General features: G+C 39.0%; 1 protein-coding gene across 2 annotated transcripts; it reads right to left on the reverse strand.

Annotated features, from left to right (window-relative positions):
* Positions 1-14092: 14092 nt before the first annotated feature.
* On the reverse strand, positions 14093-22705 carry Serpinb1 (serpin family B member 1). Of its 2 annotated transcripts, none has more exons than XM_046453561.2 (7): positions 22550-22705; positions 21108-21283; positions 19267-19404; positions 18397-18514; positions 16578-16720; positions 16238-16405; positions 14093-14605 (listed from the first exon to the last, which is right to left on the reverse strand). In XM_046453561.2, the coding sequence occupies exons 2-7, from the start codon at positions 21273-21275 to the stop codon at positions 14201-14203; spliced, it is 1140 nt and encodes a 379-aa protein (XP_046309517.1). In that variant the 5' UTR covers positions 21276-21283; positions 22550-22705; the 3' UTR covers positions 14093-14200. The 2 variants fall into 2 exon arrangements, with proteins under 2 accessions (XP_046309517.1, XP_046309516.1); XM_046453560.2 differs by having other exon boundaries at positions 22524-22672.
* Between the last annotated feature and the right edge of the window lie 1553 nt (positions 22706-24258).

Below are 24258 nucleotides of genomic sequence, written 5' to 3' on the forward strand. Positions count from 1 at the left end.
TTCACTAAGATATAAACGGTAGCTAAAGATCATTATTCCTGTAGTAAGCATTTCTATTTTAAAGAGTAATTAAGTTTTTAAGATGATGGGGTATAGATTAGCCATGGAATTTCAGGCATTAGAGGATAAGCAAAATCTCTGGGTGTGGAGGACCTGGAATCCTCAGGAACAGCTGTCAGGGTTTCTTTTTGGCTTAGATGAGCCTGGTTTCAGGTACAATGATCATATACAATCATCCCTCAAGTTTGAATTTCAGCTAGTTAAGTATCTTGCAGCATTTTTACCACTAGAAAAAAGAACCATGCTTTGTTGCTTTGTGTTGAAAACTCAGAGCATACCAGACAACCCCTCACCCCACTGCTCTGCTGTCCAGGCAAATCCAGTTCGGACCAAATCACTCACAGCACATGAACTGGAATCCTGAAATTTCACATTCTACATTTTCCCAGGGTAACTGCATTCTATACCATAGGCCTCACGGGTGGCATTTTAAAAAATTAATATGAATTTTGTCTCAGTGTTTTAAACTCAAACCAAATTTGAGACTGCAATAATGAAACATCCAGCCTCTTATCTTACAATTAAGTCTGATAAATCTATCACTTTTCCTCTGCTGCCTGGTAATTCAGGAATGTAAAGGGACTTCAATTTGTGTGGGAGGGAACAGAATAGGGATAGATTTACTGAAATTACAGAAACAATGATAAGAGGAGATATGAAATCAACAAGGAAATTGTTGCTAGGCAACGTGCTTGGTTGTCAAAGAGATAGAGCAGTATTCACTAATAACCCATGAGCAATCTTTGACAATAGGCCATAAATCCCTGAGCTAGAAAATGTCTATGTCACAACTGGATTAGGGCCAATACTTCTCCAGTGAACCGAAGAATCCAGCTCTCCCAGTCCATTCCATAAATATGAACCATGCTTCCTGCAAACAGAAGGTTCCTGAGTTCTGCACATTTGAAGAATGTAGTCTCTTTGCTAGCTGGGACATTGAGTGGCTTCTGTTTTTTATAGTTGTATGTAATATTTGAACTGTGGTCAAATGATGAACCCAAAATGTGCCAGATGATCTTATTTTATCAGTCCAGCAAAGCTCTGATAAACCAGTGAGTCTCATTCATTAAAAGGACCATGACTCTTGTGAAAACTGCAGAGTTTGAGGGACTTTACAAAATGTTAAATCCACTTTATTTTCACAGATAGGGAACGTGGCTTCCATGATTGATACATTCACAATCTTCTTCCCTTGCTCTTTGAGTTTACATTCCAAATACAGCCCAGCTTTCATGTATGGAATCTTCTGCAGCTGAACTCAATCTATCTTTTTCCTCTGTTAAAAGACTTCTTGAGGGCTGGGGTTGTAGCTCAGTGATAGTGTGCTTTCCTAGAACATGTGAGGCACTGGGTTTGATCCTCAGCACCACACTTAAAAAATAATAAATAAATAAGATAAAGGTATTGTGTCCTATTAACTAACTATTAAAAAACAAAAAAGACTCCTTTCCTGCAAAGCCTCTGCTATCCACACCCTTGTTTCCTAGAAGCTAGCACAGTTTCCAATATTCAGAAATATTAATGCATGGATCTGAACAATGATATTCATATAGTACTTCTTAGTGAGCCAGAGAATGCCCTGAACACATTAGGAAGTGCTCCTCGCCCTCCCTATTTCTGCAGGATGCTGGGTGCAATATGAGGGGTAAGAAAACACTCTGGGGTCAGGCTCTGCAGTTTGAGCCCTAGCTCTTTGTGACCGTTGATAACTTGCTTAACATCTGAGTTTCATCATCTGGAAAATGAAGACACTGATCATATACAATCATCAGATGACTGAGAGCATGAAACAAACTCCTAGAGAGCTTAGAAAGCTCCCTGGCACCTAAGCACTATACTGTATGAGATAGCATCCTCCTTTTAGAGTTTGATCTATATCAATACCATTCTTGATCACCGCAGAGCAGAAACTCTCCAGGGTTACAGATTAGAACTTGAAAGAATTGTGCTCAGAACTGAAGACAAAGTGAACGAACGGGAAGGGGCCAGGATGGAGGAAGTGGTGGTGGGAAGACAAGCACCCTTCCTATTGGGGAGGAGGTGTTGGCTTTTCTTATAAATCAACCCACTTGATTGCTGGGCTGGTGATTCTTCGCAATATAAATTAAGTAGCCATTTAGCATTTCTTCACCGGTATTTTTCCATTTCAGTGTTGATTTTTGTTTACTTCATTTCTTTCAAAAAATAGTAGAGATGCCCTCCCAAGAGTTTGATTCATCACTGTAACAAACTGTGGTTGAACTGTTCAGGAAGACAATGGTTTCCTGCTGAATGAGAGGCAGGATTGCTCATATCTACAGCAAATATTTCTTAACATCCAAGAGAAAAAGAGCAAGAAAAAGAAAACATGTGAGAATTCTCTGTGACCTTATATACACATGAAAGCCAAACCCATCACTTCAATCTCAAAGGACGTTGCTTTCCACACAAGGAGAGTTGGTCATTCAAAATGGACTGATTGTGGAAACCCTGCATGTATGTACACACAAACTATAACATTAAGAAAATTCAGATAGTACCTAGACAAAACTCCTTTGTGGTCTCTAGAAGAGATGTTTTGGCCTTTGGGGTGCTGGAAGAATTCCGCTTCTGGGTCTGGGTGCAGAATTCATGAGTTTATTAATCTTGTGAACCATAGTGGATAAAGGTTTTGAAGGTAGCATATAAAACATGAGTTGATTTATAGTAAATATCATTTATCAAAATATAGATGGTGTTTTTAAAGACTTTCCATCCAACACTTTCTAAGTGTTTCCAAATGACTTTCATCAAGTCAGATAAAGGCAATCCCTAGCTAGGAAAAGGAATGGTTGCAATGATGAATAAAAATTGTTGAAGGTACAGTAATGCTTAGAACAGAGTCCCAGGGTTAAATGACCTCCCAGGCAAAATGAGTCCCTTCTCCATTGTGCTGCAGAATGACATGTATGTCCCTGCTGCTACTTTGGGCTTCTTTTATCTTATCATTATCATTGCTTATGATATTTGCTTATTCAAAATAGCCACTTCCTGAGGAATTGCTTGGTCTTATTTCAATCTTCAGCATCTAGGGTGAGGAGAGACACATATTAGATTTTCATTTTTAAACTGCTGAATGGATGTGAGAATAGAGGACTCTCCATTTGGATCCTGGTCAGGGATATTCCTGGACCTCATAGAATCACAGGACCACAGGGACAAAGGTGGCTGAGAGGTCATCCAATCAACCTACCGCTGATGGCTGGGCACCATAATCATCTCTCCTGGTGCATGTCTAGGCTTTTGTTATATATTTTGCAAGTGTTTTCTACTGGTAAGTAAAAAAAAAAATGAATGGAATCAAATCTGTAAATTTCTACCTTATGTCTACATTTCTACTTCCTGCATCTTTTGTCATGTTTAAGGAGTTCTTTCTCACTTAAGGATTTTAAGTATTTCTTTCAGCATTTTATTCCAGTACTTTTATAACTTGGTCTTTTAAATGTATTAATTTGGCTTTTAAAATTAGGCTTTTAATCAACCTAAGATTTGTTCAGAGTATGAAGTAGAGACCTATTTCTTCCCAGAAGTCAGCCAACTGACCCAGTATTTCCTTACTTCATCCTTCCCCTGGATTTGAGGTGCCACATTAATCACCCAATGAACTCCCATGTTTTTGCAGATTTATTACCCAACTCTCCATTTTACTTTATTAATTTGTTTCTGAGACAAATTCATGCTGTTTTTAAATAATCTAGGACTAATTCTCTCATTTTTTTTCCTATTTTCAAAAATATTTTTTTCCTAGTTCTACTCATCTACACTTCCAGAAAAGCCTTAGAATCAAAACTCCAGTTGACAAAAGCCATAAAATCCCCTGTCAAAGTGGGATTTTGATTAGGATAACATTAGAATCATGGATTAATTGAGGGAATTGGTGTCTACACACTTAATCTGTCTTCTAATAGTGGTCCATGATCGTGATATTCTTTCATGTTTTTTTCACTAAATTTTGGTAATTTTCTTCCTACTCTTGTGCCTCTACTAATTTCTAGGTATCTTAAATTTTTGTTATTATATTAAAGGGGATTAATATAATTTTAATTAGCTATTATTAACAATAAAAAACTTATTGATTTTTTAATATTTACCTTGATCTTGTTGATTATTCTTCTTTATTGGTTATGATGGTTGGTTAGTTTTTTCTCTAGTTATGCAAATTTTTTGAGGTTGATACCAGGGATTGAACTCAGGGGCACTGGACCATGTAGCCACATCCCCAGCACTGTTTTGTATTTTATTTAGAGATAGGGTCTCACTGGGTTGCTTAGCACCTTCCTTTTGCTGAGGCTGGCTTTGAACTTGTGATCCTCCTGCCTCAGCCTCCTGAGCCTCTGGAATTCAGACGTACATTACAATTGCACCCAGCCTTGTTTATTATTTATAATATTCATACTTGAGTTATCTTTCTTGACTCACTTCTTGTGATATCTAAAAAAATGTATTAGAGCATTAGTGAAAGCAGGAAAGTTTGTCTTGGTTTTAATTTTGAGGGAGATTCTGACACTACTTCACCACTAAGTAGGATGAGTCTAGCAGAAACTCCTTGGCAAATTCGGGTGCAAATGGTTTCCAAATGTCTTTTCATTATTTATCAAAATGATTATACATTTTTCTTCCTGGAATTACTTTCACTTTTTTCCTTCTATGTTTCTTCTTAATTCATATTAGTTCTTATTATATTGTTTTTCTTATTACTGGACTATTGCTGTCATTATCATAATGGCAACATTTTCTAATGTGAATTGTTCTTGGTTTCATAGCATTGATGCAATTTAATTATGTCCATTAAAAATGAAAGGATAATTAAATTATAATATGTACTTAAATGTTATGTTCTAAACCACAAGACTGGGATCCCAATTAGAATGTTATACTCCATGTTGGTATAAAAATATGTCAAAATATATTGTACTGTCATGTATATTTAAAAAAAAAACAAATAGAATTTTTTTATTTTATTTTTTTGGTACTGGAGATTGAAATCAGGGGTACTCAACCACTGAGTCACATCCCCAGCCCTATTTTGTATTTTATTTACAGACAGCGTCTCACTGTGTTTCTTAACACCTTGCCATTACTGAGGCTGGTTTTGAACTTGCAATCTTCTTGCCTCAGCCTTCTGAGCCGCTGGGTTTCAGAGCCATCCGTGGATTGTGGACATCAAGCCTAGTGAATAGGAATATCTGATGTCTGGGAATGACCCAGTGGACATTTCCTCTGGTTAATTGCCCTGACACATTGTGAATCCTGACCCTGCTCTTCCATGTCCTACACAGCACCTGAGATGGATGTGACCTGTCAAGATCTCACAAAGACAGACTCTGCCCTTGAAACCTTACCCCTGCCTTTGATGTACCCCCTTAAATAAACCACTGGAGGCATCTTTCCTATGTCAAGTTCCAGCACCCATGTGGACTAAACCTCTCTGGGGCTCTGCTTTTAAACATATATTTCTGAATCTTTGTCTTGTGTTCTTCACTAATTATTCTAGACTTTAATTTCTCAGGTGGCTTACATCCTCCTCAGCAGGAAGAAGAACCCACCAGTGAGATGCTGGCCGTTCCTCCCTATAGCTGAGATTACAGGTGTGTACCACCACGCTCAGCCTAGAATTTATATTTTTAAAGAAAATATCTGCATTTCCCTGAAAATGGGGACAAACATCTTAGTGATTGCCTAAATATTTCAACTAATGTATTATATCTTGCTCAGAAAACTAAACCTTGCTATGCATCTTCATTCTTTAAAAACTTCTTTTAAAATTACTGTGCAATGATAAAATATTTACAGTTTCATATACAGGGAAATATTTATCTGCTGGAGTGATATCTCAACAGAATTTGTTGTATCACTCTGTACAAAATGAAGGAAGGGTTGGTGCAGGATGTCTTTGAAAACCACTTTCAGTAATATCCGATTGCTCTTGCGACAGCATAGCTTTTTATTTTTATTTACAAATATATTTTTAATGGTTTGTCCTGTGCCCTAGATGTTATATTCTTAAGTTGCCCTTGAGCTGAGTCATCTTGGGCTGATTCATTCACTCCACACCATTTTCTCCATTGATTTAGCTGCTGTCACAGCTGACTAGGATTTTAGATCAGAAAGTTTTCCTGGTATCTGCTGGGAGCCATTAGCCAAGTAGGTATGACAATTTCCTTGCCTATAATATTAGAGTCTGTAAACAAGTCAAAAATAACACCTGGCATTTTGCCAGGGGAATGTTAGAGTTCGTAAACAAGTCTGGATGGTGCCTGGCAAAATGCCAGAGGGAGTGGTTTGAGAAGTAACAAAAGCGAGCCATTAAGTGTAGAGATTCCTTATTGGTTGACTGATGTATCTAGTTTATGCTAATTAGATAAGCTCTGTGGAATTTTGTATAAATACTGCTCCTGTCCTGCAATAAAGGGCTCCCACTCCTGCTGTATCAACGTACACAAGTTATTCGTCACCCCCCGGTTATTTTGCTGCAGCCAGACAGACTGCGGCACTTGCCAGCGTACCCCATGTTGCTTAGTGGAAGGACTCGTGGAAATAGGGCATTTTGCAGTGACATTGCAGTTAGGTGACCTTGCTCAAGGACCAGGGCGGATCCGGGATTAGGGTGTTCCCGGTTTAGGATAATCGGGAACATTAAGATTATTCCTGCTGGGAATAGGGCGTATCCTGCTGCCTGAGTTCCCCTTGAGTTCTCACGGGATTGAGACAGTATTTTTTTGGGAGACAGAAGCCCAGTGGAGGTGGATTTGGGCAGAGAACGTGGATTTCCCCAGAATGTGATTGTAGACGGCTGGTGTGAGTTCGGGAATAAAGAGTTGCTGTTTGAATCTACAAGCTGTGTGTGGCTTGTGATTGTGTGCCCAGCCAGACTGCGGCAGGTATCCAGTTCTGTAGTTTTAAAAGTATGTAATTAGAGCCTTGAGAGTTTAGTTGTAGAAATGTTTCTATACTTTATAATCTGTAGATGTTATTGGGGCATCAGTCTCTCCAAAGTTGAAACAAAACAGCTCCTTCCTTAGTCTGAATTTTTATATTTTATTTTCTTTGACTTGATTGCTTTTTTTTATTATTATTATATTAAGTATAGAGTTGAGGACTAAACCCCAGGCCCGGATGTACAATTTTTGGTACATCTGATCTCAGTTCTTGGCAGTGACATTGGAGATGGGGGCTTCTGAATTAGCACCATACATTTTTATAATTTAGCAGGTTCTACTAAAATGCTATTTACCTGCTATTTTTAATCAAGTCCAGATCTGCCTTGGTGAGAGAAAGTTTATTGGAATTTGTAAAAATATGGTTTTTCATTTTAATTGACTGAGATGCACAACCATGAAAGTACAATATGAATATTGACAAGTCAAAAGCTCCTACAATAGCTTAGATTATGTTTTTCCTCCTTCCAAACAAGATTCTATGGTGAAATGCAGGGGCTCTGACTCATAATGTGAGGTTCCTATTTCCATCCAAGTACTAACCAGCTCTGACTCTGTTTAGCTTCTAGGATCAGATGAGATCCAAGTCTGGTTATTTTTGCACTTGAGAACTTTGAGATACAAATCCCTATTCTTATAGCTATGAGATCATCTTTAGAATAATGACTGCCACATTCACATCATAAGATTGGTGTTAATATTCAGTGAAAATGTCAGGTACCACACACCAGGGCTGGCCCCAAGTTATTCCTCATTAAATATGAGGAACTTTCCCTGCCCTAAAGACAGGATAGTAATCTGACAAAAGAAATAGACCAATGTAGAAATTGAATTAAACGTTTCTCTTAATTTTGATGATTTTAGAAGCACCTTTGAAAAAGAAATAGATAAATAAAAATGAATGAATAAATAAAAGCAGCCTCAACTTTGTGATGTTCAACCAAATTTCCCTTCTTTCCTCTTTCTGGTATTAGCTGCAACTTTTTTGGGGGACACATAAGGTAGTGTTCCTGGTATATAAAAACTCTGAACGTATTCGGAAACCAGTTCTCACCAGCTGTGACTTCACAAAGCTGCATGGTTGCTTTCACTACATTTTGATTTTTAATTAATTAATTTTCTTTATGTTCTAGTGTTAGCTTAGGAATAACAGGGTAAGGTGGGAAAGGCTCTGGAATTGGTAACCTGCTCAGGAAGTTTCTCTTAGACCTTGTTAAACGTTACCTCTCCTTGGGGCAGTGGCCTGCACAACTGTCCCCAGGCTTGTGGCTTTGCTTTTAATTGTGTTTTGCAAAACTGAAGTTCTTAACTGTAAGTTAATCCAATTTAGTATTAAAACTGTCCAAACACATAGGACTAAATTTAACAAAAAATACATGTGTGTTGTGCGTGTGTTTTGGGTATGTTGTATGTGGGTGTCCTGTTAAGAAGTCCTTCTCTCCACAAGTTCATTCTTAAATTACTTTCTAAAAACTTTATGATTTTGCTTTCACAATTAAGTCTACAGTCCATCTGTTGTTAATTTTTGTAGAGGTTGTAAGGGAAAACTTTTTTTTTTTGCATACATGTTCCCAAATGTCCCAGAACAACTTCTGAAAAACTTCCTTCACTCACCCCAACTCTGGAGTGCTGCATCTGTTGTAAATATGATGCCCACATGACTTATTATTCAAACTGATTTAATTTTGAGAGTTAAAAAGACCATTGCTAATACAGATGTCCCTTGGTATCTGCAGGGGCTTGGTTCCAAAGCTATCCCTTACCACCATTCTCCATCCTCTCATGCCTTTTTGGATACCAAAAGCTGAGGTTGCTCACGTCCCTGACATGAAATGGTGTAGAGTTTGCATAACATAACACTATCCTCCTGTGTACTTTACATCATCTATAAATTACCTATACCCGATACAATGCAAATGCAAATATAAGTAGTTGTTATACTGTATTGTTTAGGGAATGGTGACAAGGACTGAAACCCTGTACATGTTCACTACAGATATCATTTAAAAATATTTTCCATCTGTGGGTTGGTTGAATCTGCAGTTGCAGAACCCAAGGATCCAGAGAGGCAACTCAATTGCATTAGAGTAAGGGGCATATGTAGGTAGTTCTTGGCAAACTGGAGTGATGGTCCTCTTCAGAAAGCTGGGTGCATATTGTTTGGGACTATTCCTAGGCTCCCTGTTCTACTCCGTTTCTGACTGTCCCTGCATGGAAACTCCTCTTTGTTATTTTGGCAGTGTTAGAATAAATCTTGATGCAATTACGTTCTCTTACCTGATTCTTCTTCCAGATTTTCTTGGACATCCCTGGACTTTTATACAAAGTTATTTAACTATTGGAACCACAAGAAGACCACAAAATGAATTTGAAACCACAAAATAAAATTGTTGCATTTTTGATTGGGATTGTATTAAGTCTATAGATAAATTGAAATATTTAAAATATTGAATCACCACCATGGTTTAGCTCTCCAGATAAATTAAAATATTTAAAATATTGAATCACCACCATGGTTTAGCTCTCCATTTATTCAGATCTTCTTTATATTCCCTCAGAAGTGCTTATAATTTTCTGTATAGAGTCCTGAGCATCTTTCTGTTATATTTATTCCTAAGCATTTTTTGATGTTATTATAAATGGTATTTAAATGGTTTTAACTTTTGATGTTACATAGAAATGCAAATTAGCTCTATAAAGTGACCTCGTGACCAGCTACCTTTCTTAACTCTTAAATTCTAATAATTTAGATTTCCTATAAATATATTCCAAAATATCAAGGTTTGTTCATCCCTTCAAATCATCATATATTTTATTTATTGTTCTTGAGTTAGCTAGGATCTTATTACATCATAAAGTAGTGACAGTATTCACTCTTGTCTTGTTCTCACATTGCAGACTAATTTATCCTTTAATTTCTTTCTATTGTTGTTTCACTTTGAAGACGTGTCATTGGGTGCATGCAAATTTAGATTTGCTACCTTTGCTTAGTGAATAGGATCCTTTTACTGTTATAAAAGGTCTTTTATATCTCTAGGAAGGGAAAACTACTTTGCTTAATATTAACATAGCTACACTTTTATGGTTAGTGTTTCTATGATTAAGTAGATCTTCTTTTCCTTTCAAACTTTCTCTAATCTTACGTGTTAAGATATATTTCCTGTAAACAGAGTACAATACTTTTTTAATCTAGCCTGACCATCTTTGTCACTTAACAGAAACACTTAAGTCCTTACTGAAAACATTTACCTAATGTAAGTTATTACTTAAATATTTAATTTCCTATAACATCTTGCTATTTGCCAAGCCTATCCTGTGTGCTTTCCTCTTCTTTTGAATTGATTGTATATTCTTTATTATTCTTTGTTTTCTCTTTGATTTAGTTTAGAGGTCATAAGCCCTTTCATTACTTTTCCATTCTTTCCACCTGAGACATCACAGCGTGCATCTTTGACTTACCAAAATCTAGTTGTACTTTATTTTCTTCTCAGTGTGAAGACTCTAGAACCTTTGCAGAGGTGAGTGTTCTGGGGATGGAACCCAGAGCCCTGTCCATGCTAAGCACACAGTTTATGACAGAGCTATAACCCCAGCCCAAGGCCCTCAGAATGTTTAACTTCATTTCCTTCCCCTACTTTTAAAATTTTATCACTTTATTTTATTTTGTGACTTTTTTTTTTTTTTATTTTGTGACTTTTTTGAGTTTGGAGTTTTCCTCTGTTGCGCAGGCTGGCCTCAGTCTCCCAAGAGGGTTCGAACCATCCCTGTGCCTGGCTTATCATCTTATTTGAATCTGTATATTTGAAACTATTTAGACAGTGTTACTAACTTTATCTGGTCAATATCCACCAAAATTACCACGCTTACAAAGGTTTCTTGATCTTTACTTCCTTCTTATAACTCTGACATTCCTTGTAGTTAAAGAATATTTTTTAGAATATTTTTATTAGTCTGGTGATACTGTTCATTCTCTCTCTCTCTCTCTCTCTCTCTCTCTGAAAATATCTCAAAAGATATTTTTCCCAGATAGGGAATAATTCTAGGTTGGCAGGGTGTTTTTTTTGTTGTTTGTTTGTTTGTTTGTTTGTTTTGTTGTTTTTTTTCTAGCAGTTCCAAGGAATCATTTTATGTTCTTCTGGCTTTCATCTGATTTTTTTTTCATGATCTTTTTATCTTTGCAGATTCACTAGGATGTGTCTAGAGATTTTCTTTTTCTCTCATTTTAGTTTTTCTGCTTGGGGTTTGAGTAGGGTTTCTAGACTCTGTGGATGGCTGTCTTTTGCCAGATTTAGGAAAAAAATTCTGAGTGTTAGTTCTTTACATATTACTCTTCTCCATACTGCCTCTTTTTGTCTCTTATCCTCCCTTTTGTGTTTTTCCAAACTCTTGACTTTGGGGGTTTTATGCATTATATCTGTCTCTCTAGAAGATGGCTAAGATAGGTGATTATTAAATTATTTTAATGGAACCATTTTGGACCTGAAAATTCACCATTTTCCTCTCTAGCTATCTAAGTTCCTATTAAATTTGATCTACTCAGTTTTTTTTAAATGTTCTATTATTCTGCTCTAAAATTTATTCAAATAGGCATTGTCTCTTTTAAAATTGCAATCATCTGCTGAAAGGTTTAACCTTGTCTTTTTATCATTTTGATTCTAGAAAACAGTTGTTTTATAATTTGTGTGGGAGATTTGGAGCCTTTCTGCTGTTGCTTCTACTATCTATTTTTTGTGTGCGCTGGTTTTAGTTTAGGTTGCCCTGAGTCCTCCACCTGGGTATCTTTGCTTATGTGCAATTACATTTAAAGTGAATCAAAAATAATTTCAGGTTTAAGGGTCGTTTCACCCTCGCCCCCGCCCAGGATGACTTGTTTGCTTCTGCCATTGCCCAGGGTAGGAGCAGACCAAGAAGGATGTAATGCAGTTCTAGGACTGGAACCTTCTGGGCTGCATTTGAGCTGTTTCATACTCTTCGAGCACAGCTTTGAAGCTGCTCCAAAGCAGAGGAGGTAGATGGGTCTCCCACTCCTGACAGACCCAGTGCTCTTTGTCTACCTAGCCTTGAACATGATTAATATCCATGATTCAATTCCCACTGATTTCTTTCAGACTGCAAATGTCACTAGGGTGCAAGTGGACTTGCTTTCCAGTTTTGCCCCCCTCCCCTAGATTTCCAATTTCACTTGGATCATGGTCCAGTAACTCTTCACCATCCTGTTGGCTCTCCCTTGGCCTTGGGCTGATCCTTATTTTGTTTGGTGGCTTTTTAGTTGTCTCCAGGGGCCTGCATTAACCAGTTCACCACATTAAGAATTAGATTTTTGTTACATAAAATATGAATTGGATTTTAGTCTCTGCTCTGGAACTTAAAAATTATTTCAACCTTGAACAATTTACTTATAGTCTATGGATCTGTTCCCTCATATGTCAACAGAGGGATTTGAGCAGGGTTACATGGGCCTCTGGAATTCAGTTTCTACATGATTAACACTATTTAGGGGGAAATTGCAGAGTGGATTTTAGCATGGGGAATGTGTTAGTCAGCTTTTGTCACTGTAATAGATATTGAAGATCACAACTTATAAAGAGAAAAGGTTATTTTGGCTCAATTTTAGAAGTTCTGGTTCATGATCAGATAGAGCCATTTCTTTTCTGCCATTAGAGGAGCAGATGCTGGACAGCAGTGGCAAGGTGTGGCATAACAGAACCATTCACCTATAGCTGGGAGCAAAAGAGAGAGAAAAAAAAAAAACAGAGACAGGCTCCCACTCTCCCCTTTGAGGGCACTTCTCCAATAATCCCTCTAGGTCCCATCTCTTGAAGTTTCAATCACCTCCCAAGAACACTATCCTGGGCACCAAGCCCAGACATGAACCTTTGGGACATTCCAGATCTAAATTATAGCAAGGATGCAAAGAGAGAAGAGTCATAAAAGACAGTAACCATTGCTATTTTCCCCCTAGTGCTAAGAAAACATGGAATATGGTAGCACTGATAAGTATTTTAGGGGGAAGAAAAAAGAGAAGAGGAAAGGAAAGAAAACTTACTGGCAAGTGATTTGCTAACATTTTTTTAAAAATCTGTGAAGCCCCCCACTAGCATCAATGTTGTCAGGCCAAGAACTCCCTGTGTAGCCTTACTTGTCTGATCGAAGGAGAAACAAGAAGAGGAATGGGATCTGGTGGGCTTGTAGGACCTGAGGGAACTATTAACTCACGATGTCCACAAGCCTTGTTCAGCAAGAAAATGTAGCAATTCAGGCCTCATTCTAAGCAGTACACTTGATAAAGGGTCATGTTAACCCCAAAGTTCACATCCCATCTCCCTAGTTTGCTTAAAGTTTCTCTCACTAGGTTTTCTTTTGGTAGTCTCTCATCATCTTTGAACATAAGACACCCACTTCTTGACTAGATGTGAATCCACATGAACTAAAATCATCCATAGGGAGAACAAAAACGGGGTGCATGTTATGACCAAGTGGCCCTTTAATTGAAGAGCTTAAACACTAGATGGCTGTAACAGAACACTCATTCTATGGAATAAAAGGACAGAAACATGAGGGAAGGCCAGTTAGTCTTCATAACCTGTGTCCTTAATTGAGGTGTCCAATAGGAATAGAAACCTATGTTTCTGTTCCTCCTTTCTGCAGTCAGGGGAGCTGTCTGGCATAGATTCTAAAATTCTAAAAATAAATGACATGTTTTCATGTCACGACACATAAAAAAATATCTAATCGGTTATTGTGGGTCTATGTTTTTAAATAATGCTGTATTACTTCACTTATAATAAAAATGATTTCTTTTTTTTGCCTTATTCTAATGGCAGATTGAGAAATGATTGACTTTGAAAAAGTCATGTTTTCCCATGGAGAGTATGACAATTACATAGATTACAACTTTGTTAAGAATCTATCTACCCATCTGATGTATTTCCTTTTTTTTTCTTAAACTTGCTGCATTTTAAAGTAATTAATGGATTTTTCTCAATGTAAAAAAAAAAAAAAAAAAAAACAGATACCCAGGCCAACATGTCATGGATATAAAAACGTCAACAGGGCTGAAGTTAACAAACTAAAGATTTGTTTCTGAATAGCTTTATTGGTAAGGTTAAATGAAATTTGTCACCATCAAAATCTCAGGGAATAAAGCTCTAAAGTTAACCTTATATTTCCAAAGTGTCTTTCTTCTAAGGGGAAGAAAATCTGCCAAGGAACATAATGCTAAGTGTGGGGTTGTGCCGAATAAAGAAAAGGAATGGGTGGTCGGCTGTGAAATCTTCCTCCGGCATCAACATGCAGAAGGTGGCAACTCCTGCTGTGGCCGCCGCAGCCTCCGTACCCTCCTCATTCACTTCCACAAAGGACTTGTGGACAATTTTTGATATAAAAAGATCTCTGGCTCCTGACATGCCAGAGAGATCAGCTTTGCTACTACTAAAGAGATCCTGCACACCCAGGCGGGTGAGGTCAGAGTTGAGAATGTAGCTCTCTTCCAGTTTGAACCTGGGCAACTTGACATTGACCTCAATGATATCCAGATTCTCAGGTTTGGTCCACTCCTGCAGTTTTTCCAAAGTCAATTGTTTCTCAATCTGGAATTAGAGTAAGGAGAAAAGAAAGAAGAGGTAAAGTTGATTTTATGGAAGTAATAAATTATTATTTAAATAAATGGGTTCATAATAATGATTGCTAATAGGTTTCCTTCACATTTTGTGCCAAAAAAGATTCCATTTAGAGAATTTAATTTTTGTCTGGCATTGGTGAAACAGAACAGAGCTATGCTCTAAGTCATCAAGGGTCCAAGTAAAGGACTTTGGATATCGGGGCCATCATCTATCCATCACATACCCCCTCTACAAACCCACTCATCCACTCTCCTCCATCCTCCTATCCCTCCCTCCCTCCCTCCCTCCATCTATCCATCCATCCATCCCATTCATTTCTCCATCCTCCCATCCCTCCCTCCTCAGGGCGTACTAAACCCCTACCACACTGGATTACTATGATAGGCCATGACAGTTTTTATTACCCTAATTAGTTAAGTGATACAAGGAAAATTTCTAAAGGTCCCTACTATTTACTCTGAAAGCTACTGGACCTGTAGCAATCTGTAAATCAAGTGTTGAATAACTTTAGCTTCTAGGTAAAAATTAAAAAGTTAGATGATGTGTTAGACCTAGTTCTTAATTGAAAATGGGGGTAATAATTGCACCCATCTTATAGCATTGTTTTGAACACTGAGGTGATATCTACAAAGTGCTTGGCACATGATAGTGCTATATAATGTTAAGTATTATCATTACTACTACTATTACTACTACTACTAGTCTAGAATAGAATCATCATTCCATCTGTATTAGTGATGTGATAATTCCTTTCATGAAATTGGAGACTTACACTTTGAAATCAGAAAAGACTGATTTGGAAACACAACTAAAAGAAGGAACACATTGATTTTGCAAATGATTAACCCTTCCTGATAACAAGTTTTAGTTGGGTAGAGGCAAACCACACAGTTAGCTAAGGACACTGAAGAAAAACTGTAATCCTCACAATTTTGCATATTTCTAACTCTGGAAAGAGAGGCCTTGTCCTTTAAATTATACACAACGAAAACATTATGCCAAGTTCATATTAGTTGAAATCAACATGGCACATGAATCTTCTCTTTCATGAAGAATTTTAATTGATGAGTTATGTGAACTGTGATGAAAGTGGATAGTGTACTAATAGGATAAAGCTATAAAGTAAAATGTTTGGGTTTTAAAATCTTTTTCCTCATCTTACTATAATTTCCTTTAAGGTTAAGTCAAGAGACTTCCCATGAGTTGCCACTAACCAAAGTGATATTTAGTATAAATTTCTAGATGTTCCCCATCACAACTATTTGCTGAAAGTTGGGCATCTTGAAATTTAAACTTAGGGCTTCTGGGCTAGGAAGGTAGCACACAGTAGAATGCTTGCTTAGCATGCATAGGGCCCTGAGTTTGATCTCTAGCACTGCAAATTAATAACAATAACAATAACAATGATGATGATGATGATAAATTCAAGGCTTTATAACAGTAATTGCTGATGGGTTATATTTACAAAGAAATGGCAAAGCAGTGGACAGGAATGTTCAGGTAAAGCCAGTGAACACATAACAAGTACCCACCATGCAACATCGATACAGGAAGAATCAATGTAGCAAAAGGAAACACAAATTACGAGGAGCCAGTTACCTTCTTCAGACCTGTGGAATCGTCCTCAATATCATCTGGCAGCAGAATAATCATGCTGAGCTCCCTGCCTTGGTAAGGCAGTTCCAGCACCCGACACTTAAGGTCCTGGATGTAGCCATATGGAAATTTTTTCTTCTGATACATCATCTTCACTGTTTTTGTGTCTTTCTAAATAGTTAAGAAAAAAATCACTTAAATTGTTCTCTGTTATTTTAGAGTAGAGGAACTTGGGGTCTGGGTGTGTAGCTGTGGGCTGGGGGGAGAATGTGTGCTTAGGAAGGCCATGAATTCAACACTCTCTCAATAAAAGAATAATTTGGGGACCGTTTCATCACCTGACCTTATTCAGTCTGAATGGTGCATCGGTTGTGGACTTCTTCATGAATTTCTCCTGCCAGTTTCCCTTGAAGTAGATGGCATTCACCAGCACGAGTTTAGTCATATTATCAACCACACCTGGAGCCAACAGTTCTGGAATTTTCCCTGAAAAAATAAAGTGAGCTTTTTGAAAGCTCTATATTGGAATTGCAAATTTGAACTGACAATTTAAATGCAATTCAAACGTGCGCTTTGTACTTAATTTCCTTTTAACATAGTGTTGGTTAAGAAAGCCTGACTGGAGTGTTCCTAATTTTAATAAACCAACTTGTAAGGCAGACCAGGATGGCATACAAAACATCTCAAAGGAGCCAATACTTTTAAACAATTCAAATGTGGGGGCTGGGGGCGTAGCTCAGTGGTTTAACACATGATTAGCATGCATGAGCTCTGGGTTCTATCTCCAGCACCTCAAAAAATAATTTGTTTTTAGAAGTCGTTAAAGCAAGTCAAATGTGCTCAAAACCTAAAAACAAGAAAACTCCTTTCCTGGATTGTATGTAAGCAATCAGTGTTATTTTATAAATGGCTATGTTTTTACAGTAAAAAAAAAAAATCCTTCACAGAAGTGTTTTTGGTTACTCGTTCCTTCTTCAAATCTGCCAAGCAAAAGCCTACTCTGGCCAAAAAAAGATTTTAACAAATATGCAAACAGTAGATGAATCAGTCCACTCAAACAAAGGCTCCACCCGGAGGAGCCAGGCACTGCCCAGAACAACTGTAATATAAGACAGCTGTTCTCAGGGTTCCTGGACACACAGTATGTTAGAAGAGAGGCATAGTAAGATATATAAATTGAGCCCTGACCCACCACCACAGTCCTCACTCATCATACCTGATTTACTGGATTAGATGACTGCAGTGGTTTGTGAATACTGATTCCATGTATTCTTACATTAAATAACTTTGGGCAGGCATTTTATTCCTTTTATTCTGCATCAATGTTGGTTTTAATTTTAAAATGTAATTTGGGAAACCTTATGGGAAGAAGCTCTTTCTTCATTAGTTCTGCATCTGTTAAATTATGTCTACATTTCTTCTTTGATGAATTTCTGACATCTAAGAGCTTCCCAGCTAAGGGGCACTGAAAAATTCACACATGGGGTATATAGTTCAGGATTTAGGAGGTAGTGGGAAGAAGAGGAAATAAGATGCAGACGAGGAAGGTGGATGGAGGGAAAGAACCTATACATAATGATTCTGCCACAGTTTGGATAAGTATCCCCCAAAGGCCTATGTGTGGAAGGCGTGGTCCCAAGCCTGTGCTGTTGTTGGGAAGTGGTGGAACACTTAAGAGGTAGGGCCTAGTGGAAGGTCTTTAAGTCATTAGGAGTGTCCCCTCGAAACTCAAAGTAGGGGCTGGGGTTATAGCTCAGTGGTAGAGTGCTTCCCTAGCACAGATGAGGCAAAAAAACTCTAAGGATTGTGGAAGGCCTGTGGAATGCCAGGATGCAATCCATCCTTCTTCTTCTTTTTTTTTTTTTTTTGTCAAACTGGGGCCTTGCACAATCTAGGTAAGTGCTCTGGGACTGAAGGGCAACCGCAGTTCTTCTTCCTCTTTCTTTTAATACCTGCCCATGTGACCTCCTGTGCCATACTCCGTACCATGATGTACTGTGCTGCCACAGGCCCCAAAGCTACAGAGCTAATCAGCCAGGGATTGAAACCTCCAAAAATATGAGCCAAAATCAACCCTTTCTTTCTACAAGCTGTTTCTCTCTCCGGTATTTGTTATTGTAACAAATAAAGCTAACACAGATTCCATGCTGCAGATCTCTTACCTTCTGTCTGACCTTTGACCCACTGGTTTATGGCCTTTCTCGAGTCCTCATAGGCATTCTGAAAATCAACACTGGCCAAGTCAGCACCATACTTTTCCTGAGTTGAAGCCAAGAACTCCTATTCAAAAAAAAACAAAAAACAAAAAACATGAATAACTCCTACTACATACCGAAAGTGGTTTTTTAAAATCTTGAAAAGCAACAGAAATTATCCTAAAAGACTATAATTCATTGCAACATGAAAGTTCTAATCCTTATGATTTTTTTTTTATAGTCAAAAACACAACCCCATCTTAACAATTTGTAAGGGTAGAGCAGTTTGGTAGTAGTAAGTTTGACTCTTGTAATATTTTTTCAGTATTAGGGATTCCACCCAGGGTCTCACAAGTGCTAGACAAATGCTCTCCCACTGAGTTACACCCCCAATCATTTTGTGAAATTTTAATTTTGAGTCAGTGTCTCACTAAGTTGCCCAGGGTGGCCTCACACTTAACAATCCTGCTGCCTCAGCCTCCCAGAGAGCTGAGATTACAGGCATGAGCCACTGACCCTCACACTTTTGGTGTTACATAAAGCATAACGATTCTTTTCAAACGCTAGACTAATGTCATAAATAAGCGAATACTGATTGTTCTAAGAAGTGAATCATGGGATTTGCTCCTGCTTTAATCAAACATCCAGAGTGATCTCTTCATTGCAAAGGCTATAATACAAAACCACCACGTTAGTTAATTCGAGTGCCGTTTGTTGTGTTTTCATTCTGTATTGTTTATATAAATGTGAGTAAATATTAAAACCAACTTGATTGTGCTGGAAAAAAAATCTGCACCTTCTGGTGGAGTTTTAGAATATAAAGTACAAAATACTTACAGGGAGGAAGTTATAGGTTTTCTCTCCATATAACCTATTTGCAAGTTTCAGAATATAGAAGGCTCCATGTTTGTTCATTTCCGAGTTCAGACTCTGAAATCTTGAATGAATGTCCTCAACCATATCGAAATGGAAAGTCTAAAATAGAGAAAACATTCTTTTGCCACCATTTGTTTTGAAATTATAAAGTGATTCTTTGGTGTTTGCTTCCATCAAATCGAATTACTGTCTTTATTATCCCCAATTATTGATGATACCCAACCCGATACTTTATTAATTTGTGATAGGAGAACAAAAAAAAAATAGGGAATCCAAAATTTATGACTTGGTGAGGCATAACAATTGCATTAAAAACTGCTTTTACACATTTTTTTTTTGTTACAATTATGGTGCCACAAATGTGAGTGGTTGATACATTAAATATTTACATGTCTGCTTCTTCCCCACACCCCCCGTCCAAAGAAAGTCCCAAAAGGCATGTGTCTAGTCTTGATATTTTATTTTACTGAAAGTTCTCAGGAATAACAGTAAAAATAAGAATCATGCTTTATATCATACTACAAAAATATTACAAATCGAGGCCTTTTCCTTTGATGAACCTATTCGCATCCACAATTCACTTATTTAAAAAGTACTTTTTAAAAGTTAACATTATGGCAGAAGTTTAATTTTTCATGTGTCAGTTAGAAATCAAGAAGCCGTTATAGTTTTATGAGTCCTGGGCTGGTTCCTCGATTCGAAGACACAAAGAACAAAACCACTCAGCATCCAAAGTCCACATTACTCTCTGAGATCTGCAGTGTTTGTGTTGTTACTAAGATCAACCTGTTTCAATAAAACTGGGGAGAGAAAACCTTAAGACTATTCTTTGCTGAGGTTATAAAGTCCCTGGAAGTTCTCAAAAATAGGAGCCGATAGAACCCTGCAAAAAAAAAAAAAAAAAAAAAAGCAACTATTGGCATTAGAGGCTTTGTAAAAAGGTGGAGCTTTCGGATCTGCGTGGATGCATATCAAAGCACTGCACTTGAAGCATTGAACTTCAGCCCAGGGCTACACCTTTGTGAAAATAGGTACAGCGTGATGTGTGGCAGGTGTCTTAGAAAACCCTCCACGTTTATACTCCTCTCTAAGTCTTGAGAGGACATCAAGCACGAATGTCCCCTGCGTGTCCAATAAGAAAAGCAAGGAAGAGAAATACCCCTGCCTCTTTTCTTGCTGAAAAAAGTGATCTGCCATATCACCAGAGGTTTGGTCCTGCTCCCAAGCTCCTGGGCTTCCCAGTTCCCCATCTGCTTCAGGGCCCTTCTACTATGCCACCAGCCCACAGAGAAAGGCACAGGGGTGAGCCGTGGGAATACAAGATCACACAGTTGTTTTTTTCCCTGTCCCTACAAAAAGACAACTTCTTCATTGTAGTGCATTCCCCATGTGAAAATTAATCTCATGCTCAAAGTACTAGCAAAGCAAAAACTGGAAACTGCTAGCTCTGGGGAGGTAAAAGGACTTACAGAAAATGTGTCAAAGATGTACTCCCTGGTATAAAAGTACCACCCACCAGGGACTGTGTTGGCTTTGTTCACTGCTGTATCCTTAGCAAAACAAAAAAACATAGTGTCTGGCACATAATAGGTGCTCAGTAAAGATAATGAATAAAAGCTTGCAGGCAGATGGACTGTTTTGAGGGCTTTTCTCAGAGTCTAAATTTCAACATGGACAGCTGTTGAACACAGTTCAACATACAGTTTTAAAAATACACTGCAAGAGCTCAAAGATGCAACTATTCAGCACAGACTTTAGCTGGGAGAGGGCAGGGAGAGCAAGCCATTTTTGTTTCTGCTGACCTTGGAAAGCTGTGCTGCAGTATTGCCTCTGGTTCCCAGAAACACCATGCCCATCGCAGATGAAATGCTGAAGGGAGAGATGAAGATGTTTCCTGTAGGATTATTTTCACTCAGGGCGAGGAACAGGTCCAAGGCAAAAAGAGTGTTTGCTGTGCTCAGCTTCTCCATGGTGAAGGCTTTAAGACAGAACAAAGGTCCCACATTGTTCCCAGCCCACACACCAGCAAATAAGGCCACCCTCCTTCCCTAGCATCTTCCTCAATTTGTGTCCACCACCCTCAATACTCTGGAACCTGGACTTTGCCCACCCAGGCCTCCAGCCCCTTTTTTTGATCTTTCCTTTCCCCAGGAGGCTCAAACCCTCTCCCATGCACATGAAGGTGGAGTCTGACTTCAGGAGAAACCCAGGATCAGGACCTAGGGTGTCCTAACCTGCTCTCACTTTGCAGACTGGTGAGCCTGACAAGGGGCCCAGGTCCATTCAGTGGCCTTGGCCTGACCCCCAGCCCTGGGTCCATCCCACCTACTAAGAACACATACATTTGAGAACACATACATTTCTGTCCCTTTGTTTCAAATACCTTGTTCATTTGGGCAATAAATCATTGCCTACATTTTCCGCAAGAATATTTCTAATAGAAAAAAAAATCATAGCAACCTACCATGCATTAAAAAAAATTCTGGCAAAGATATCATTACTAAAATAATTATTCTCATTTTGGAGATTCAGGAGCAAATGTTTAAGAGGTCAAGGGCCCAAAGTCTCAGAGCTGTTGTAGGATATGAGGATTTGAAAGCCCAACACAGTCCAGGGTCAGGTGGGCAGGGCAGGGGAGTGGGGACAAGTGTCCTCCATTCTTTTCACAGAAGAGATGCTATCTGCTATGGGGAGGTCCTGATGGGCGATTCCAGCTTGTCTGCCCATCTATCCATCTGGATCTTAACTCTCAGAGCTTTAGTTTCCCCCAAGTACAGACCAAAGAGAACCCTGCTGGCTGCTCAGCGTGAGTGCCAAGCTGAATTCTCACTGGGATCACAAGGCCCCCTCCTTTCCCTGCCTTTCCCTCTCTGCGACTAGCTACCAGGTCCTGGAATTGCCTGGAAACCATCACACACAGCGCCGCCGCCGAGGGATAGAAACATTCCGATCTCAGCTTTCCCTGGCGCATTTTGGCTGGGAAAACGGGTGTCCTCCCTCCCTTCTTTTCAGGCCATTCGGGCAGTGCATCCCATGGCGATCGCTGCGTGGCGCTGGGGACCCAGTGTGGTCTCCACGGTGGGAAGCCCAGCGGGCAGCGGACGCCATGGTGGGCGACGCTGGGAAGTGTAGGAGCCGATGGGCAGGGAGGGCACAGGTGGGCCTGGGTGGGGCTGAGTGGGAAGCTGGCAGCACCGCCCACCCACCCACCTACCTACCTGCTGCGCCACCCGCCTGGCCTTACCAGCTGCGCGGCGCCCCGGCTCCGGGCAGGGTGAGTGGTGTGGGAGGGGAGTGCCAAGCCCGCTGCAGCCCTTATAGAATGCGGAAGGGGAGTGTCAGTGTGGACCCGGGCAGGCGGAGCAGCGGCCCTTTCCGTTGGTGTCTGCCTGGAGTCCAGGCTTCCAGGATTTGATAAAAGCAGAAATCTGCCTGGGATGACGCACTGCCTCTGCAGGGACTCAGCACTTTTCTCAGATCGAGGCCTGTCCCAAACCTCTGACAGCCCCATAAATTATTATTAATAATATTTTTACTAAAGTGTGAATGACTGGGATGATATAATGTGTCAGTTCTTACCGGGCAAACGATTCCCTTTTGAATCCCATCTGTGGACTCCAAATGCCAGAGATTGTTTGGAGGGTGAAAGAAGAGGAGAAAGGGAATTGTTTGGGAGAAAAAGAGGCCTCCATGGTAAGATTAAAAGATTAGTTCTAAACAATGTCTTCCACCTCACTGTTGTTTCAGGTGCCCAAAGTAGGTTCAGCCTCTGAATCACCCCTGGCAAGGATGACTACACTGCCTTCTCATGGCTGTTTGAATAACATAACAATAAATTTTTGAATACCGTTCCTCTGTCAAATTATAATGACTGAGGCTGGATTGCTTTTTAACTTTTTGTGGGGGAGTCTGTTTCCCCTTTAAATGTCTGGGTATGTTACTTCACCAAAATCACAGTGCTTAAGGGTATGAAATGACTCTGTGCTCATGAAACCTCTCTGTTTTCTTACAAATCTCATCATGAAGAAAAGTCCTATTTGCTTTGTTAGCATGGATCATACCATGTGAATGGGCTGGTGGACTTTTTCAACTCTGAGAATTATTTCTAATGAAGGGACAAAGACGATTCCTGAAAAAGGTGATTTTAAAAGTACTGTGGTTTGAAAAAAAAAGCAGCAAGAATCTAATAATCAAGATTGTATGTCATTTTACAATTTGTTTTACAATTTTTTAGAGTAGAAATGGTGCTTGTTGTAACTGGTCATAATTATGCTCGCATGGCTGGTAGCCTTGCCATCATTTCCCATAGAACTGGAGAACCACCTCAATGTCAGAAAGTCAGGAATGAAAGGATTTATTTATTTATTTATTTATTTATTTAAACTAAGGAAAACATTGCTTCAAATTTTTCTTTTTTTTTCTTTTTACATTGTATTTGTGCCGTCTATATCAAATAAAAAGGAAACATTTTCCTAAATCAATACAGGCATTTATGTTGGAGTTAAAATTGATCTTCATACATCAATTAATACATGTACTGTTATTGTTTGGATCTGGAATGTCCCCAAAGGCTCCTGTGTTGAAGCCTTTGTGCCCAGAGCAGCAATGTCCAGGGGAGGGGCTTGCAAGAAGTGGTTGGATCATGAGGGCTCTGACCTTATCAGTGGATAAAACCCTTGACAGATTAATAATTTGATGACATTAGTGGGAAGTGGTGCAAACTGTAGGAGGTTCAACCTAATTAGAGGGTATAAGTGCTCTGGGGGTGTGCTCTTGGAGATATATCTTGTCTTTTTGTCCTGGGTCCCTTCCTCTTTCTCTGCTTCCTGGCTCAGGATGTGCTCTCTCTCTAAAGAAGAAAAGAGAGAGTGGCTGGGAACACTGAGGTCTCATAGTCACAGCCTCATCCGGAGGCTGTCCCACCCACCTCCACAAGCTCTGTGTTTCTCAGCA

The sequence above is a fragment of the Marmota monax genome, unplaced genomic scaffold (assembly GCF_021218885.2).
Source record: "Marmota monax isolate L192 unplaced genomic scaffold, Marmota_monax_Labrador192_F-V1.1 WCK01_AAM20220418_F8-fsc00029, whole genome shotgun sequence".
Lineage (NCBI taxonomy): Eukaryota > Metazoa > Chordata > Mammalia > Rodentia > Sciuridae > Marmota > Marmota monax.

Excerpts from the sequence above, each read along its gene's own strand:
- Serpinb1 (XM_046453561.2), bottom strand. The coding sequence starts at position 21,275 with ATGGAGAAGCTGAGCACAGCAAACACTCTTTTTGCCTTGGACCTGTTC. Across the intron at positions 19,405-21,107 it reads CTGCAGCACAGCTTTCCAAG|ACTTTCCATTTCGATATGGT; the intron begins GTCAGCAGAAAC and ends TCTCTATTTTAG. Across the intron at positions 16,406-16,577 it reads CACCATTCAGACTGAATAAG|AAAGACACAAAAACAGTGAA; the intron begins GTCAGGTGATGA and ends TTAACTATTTAG.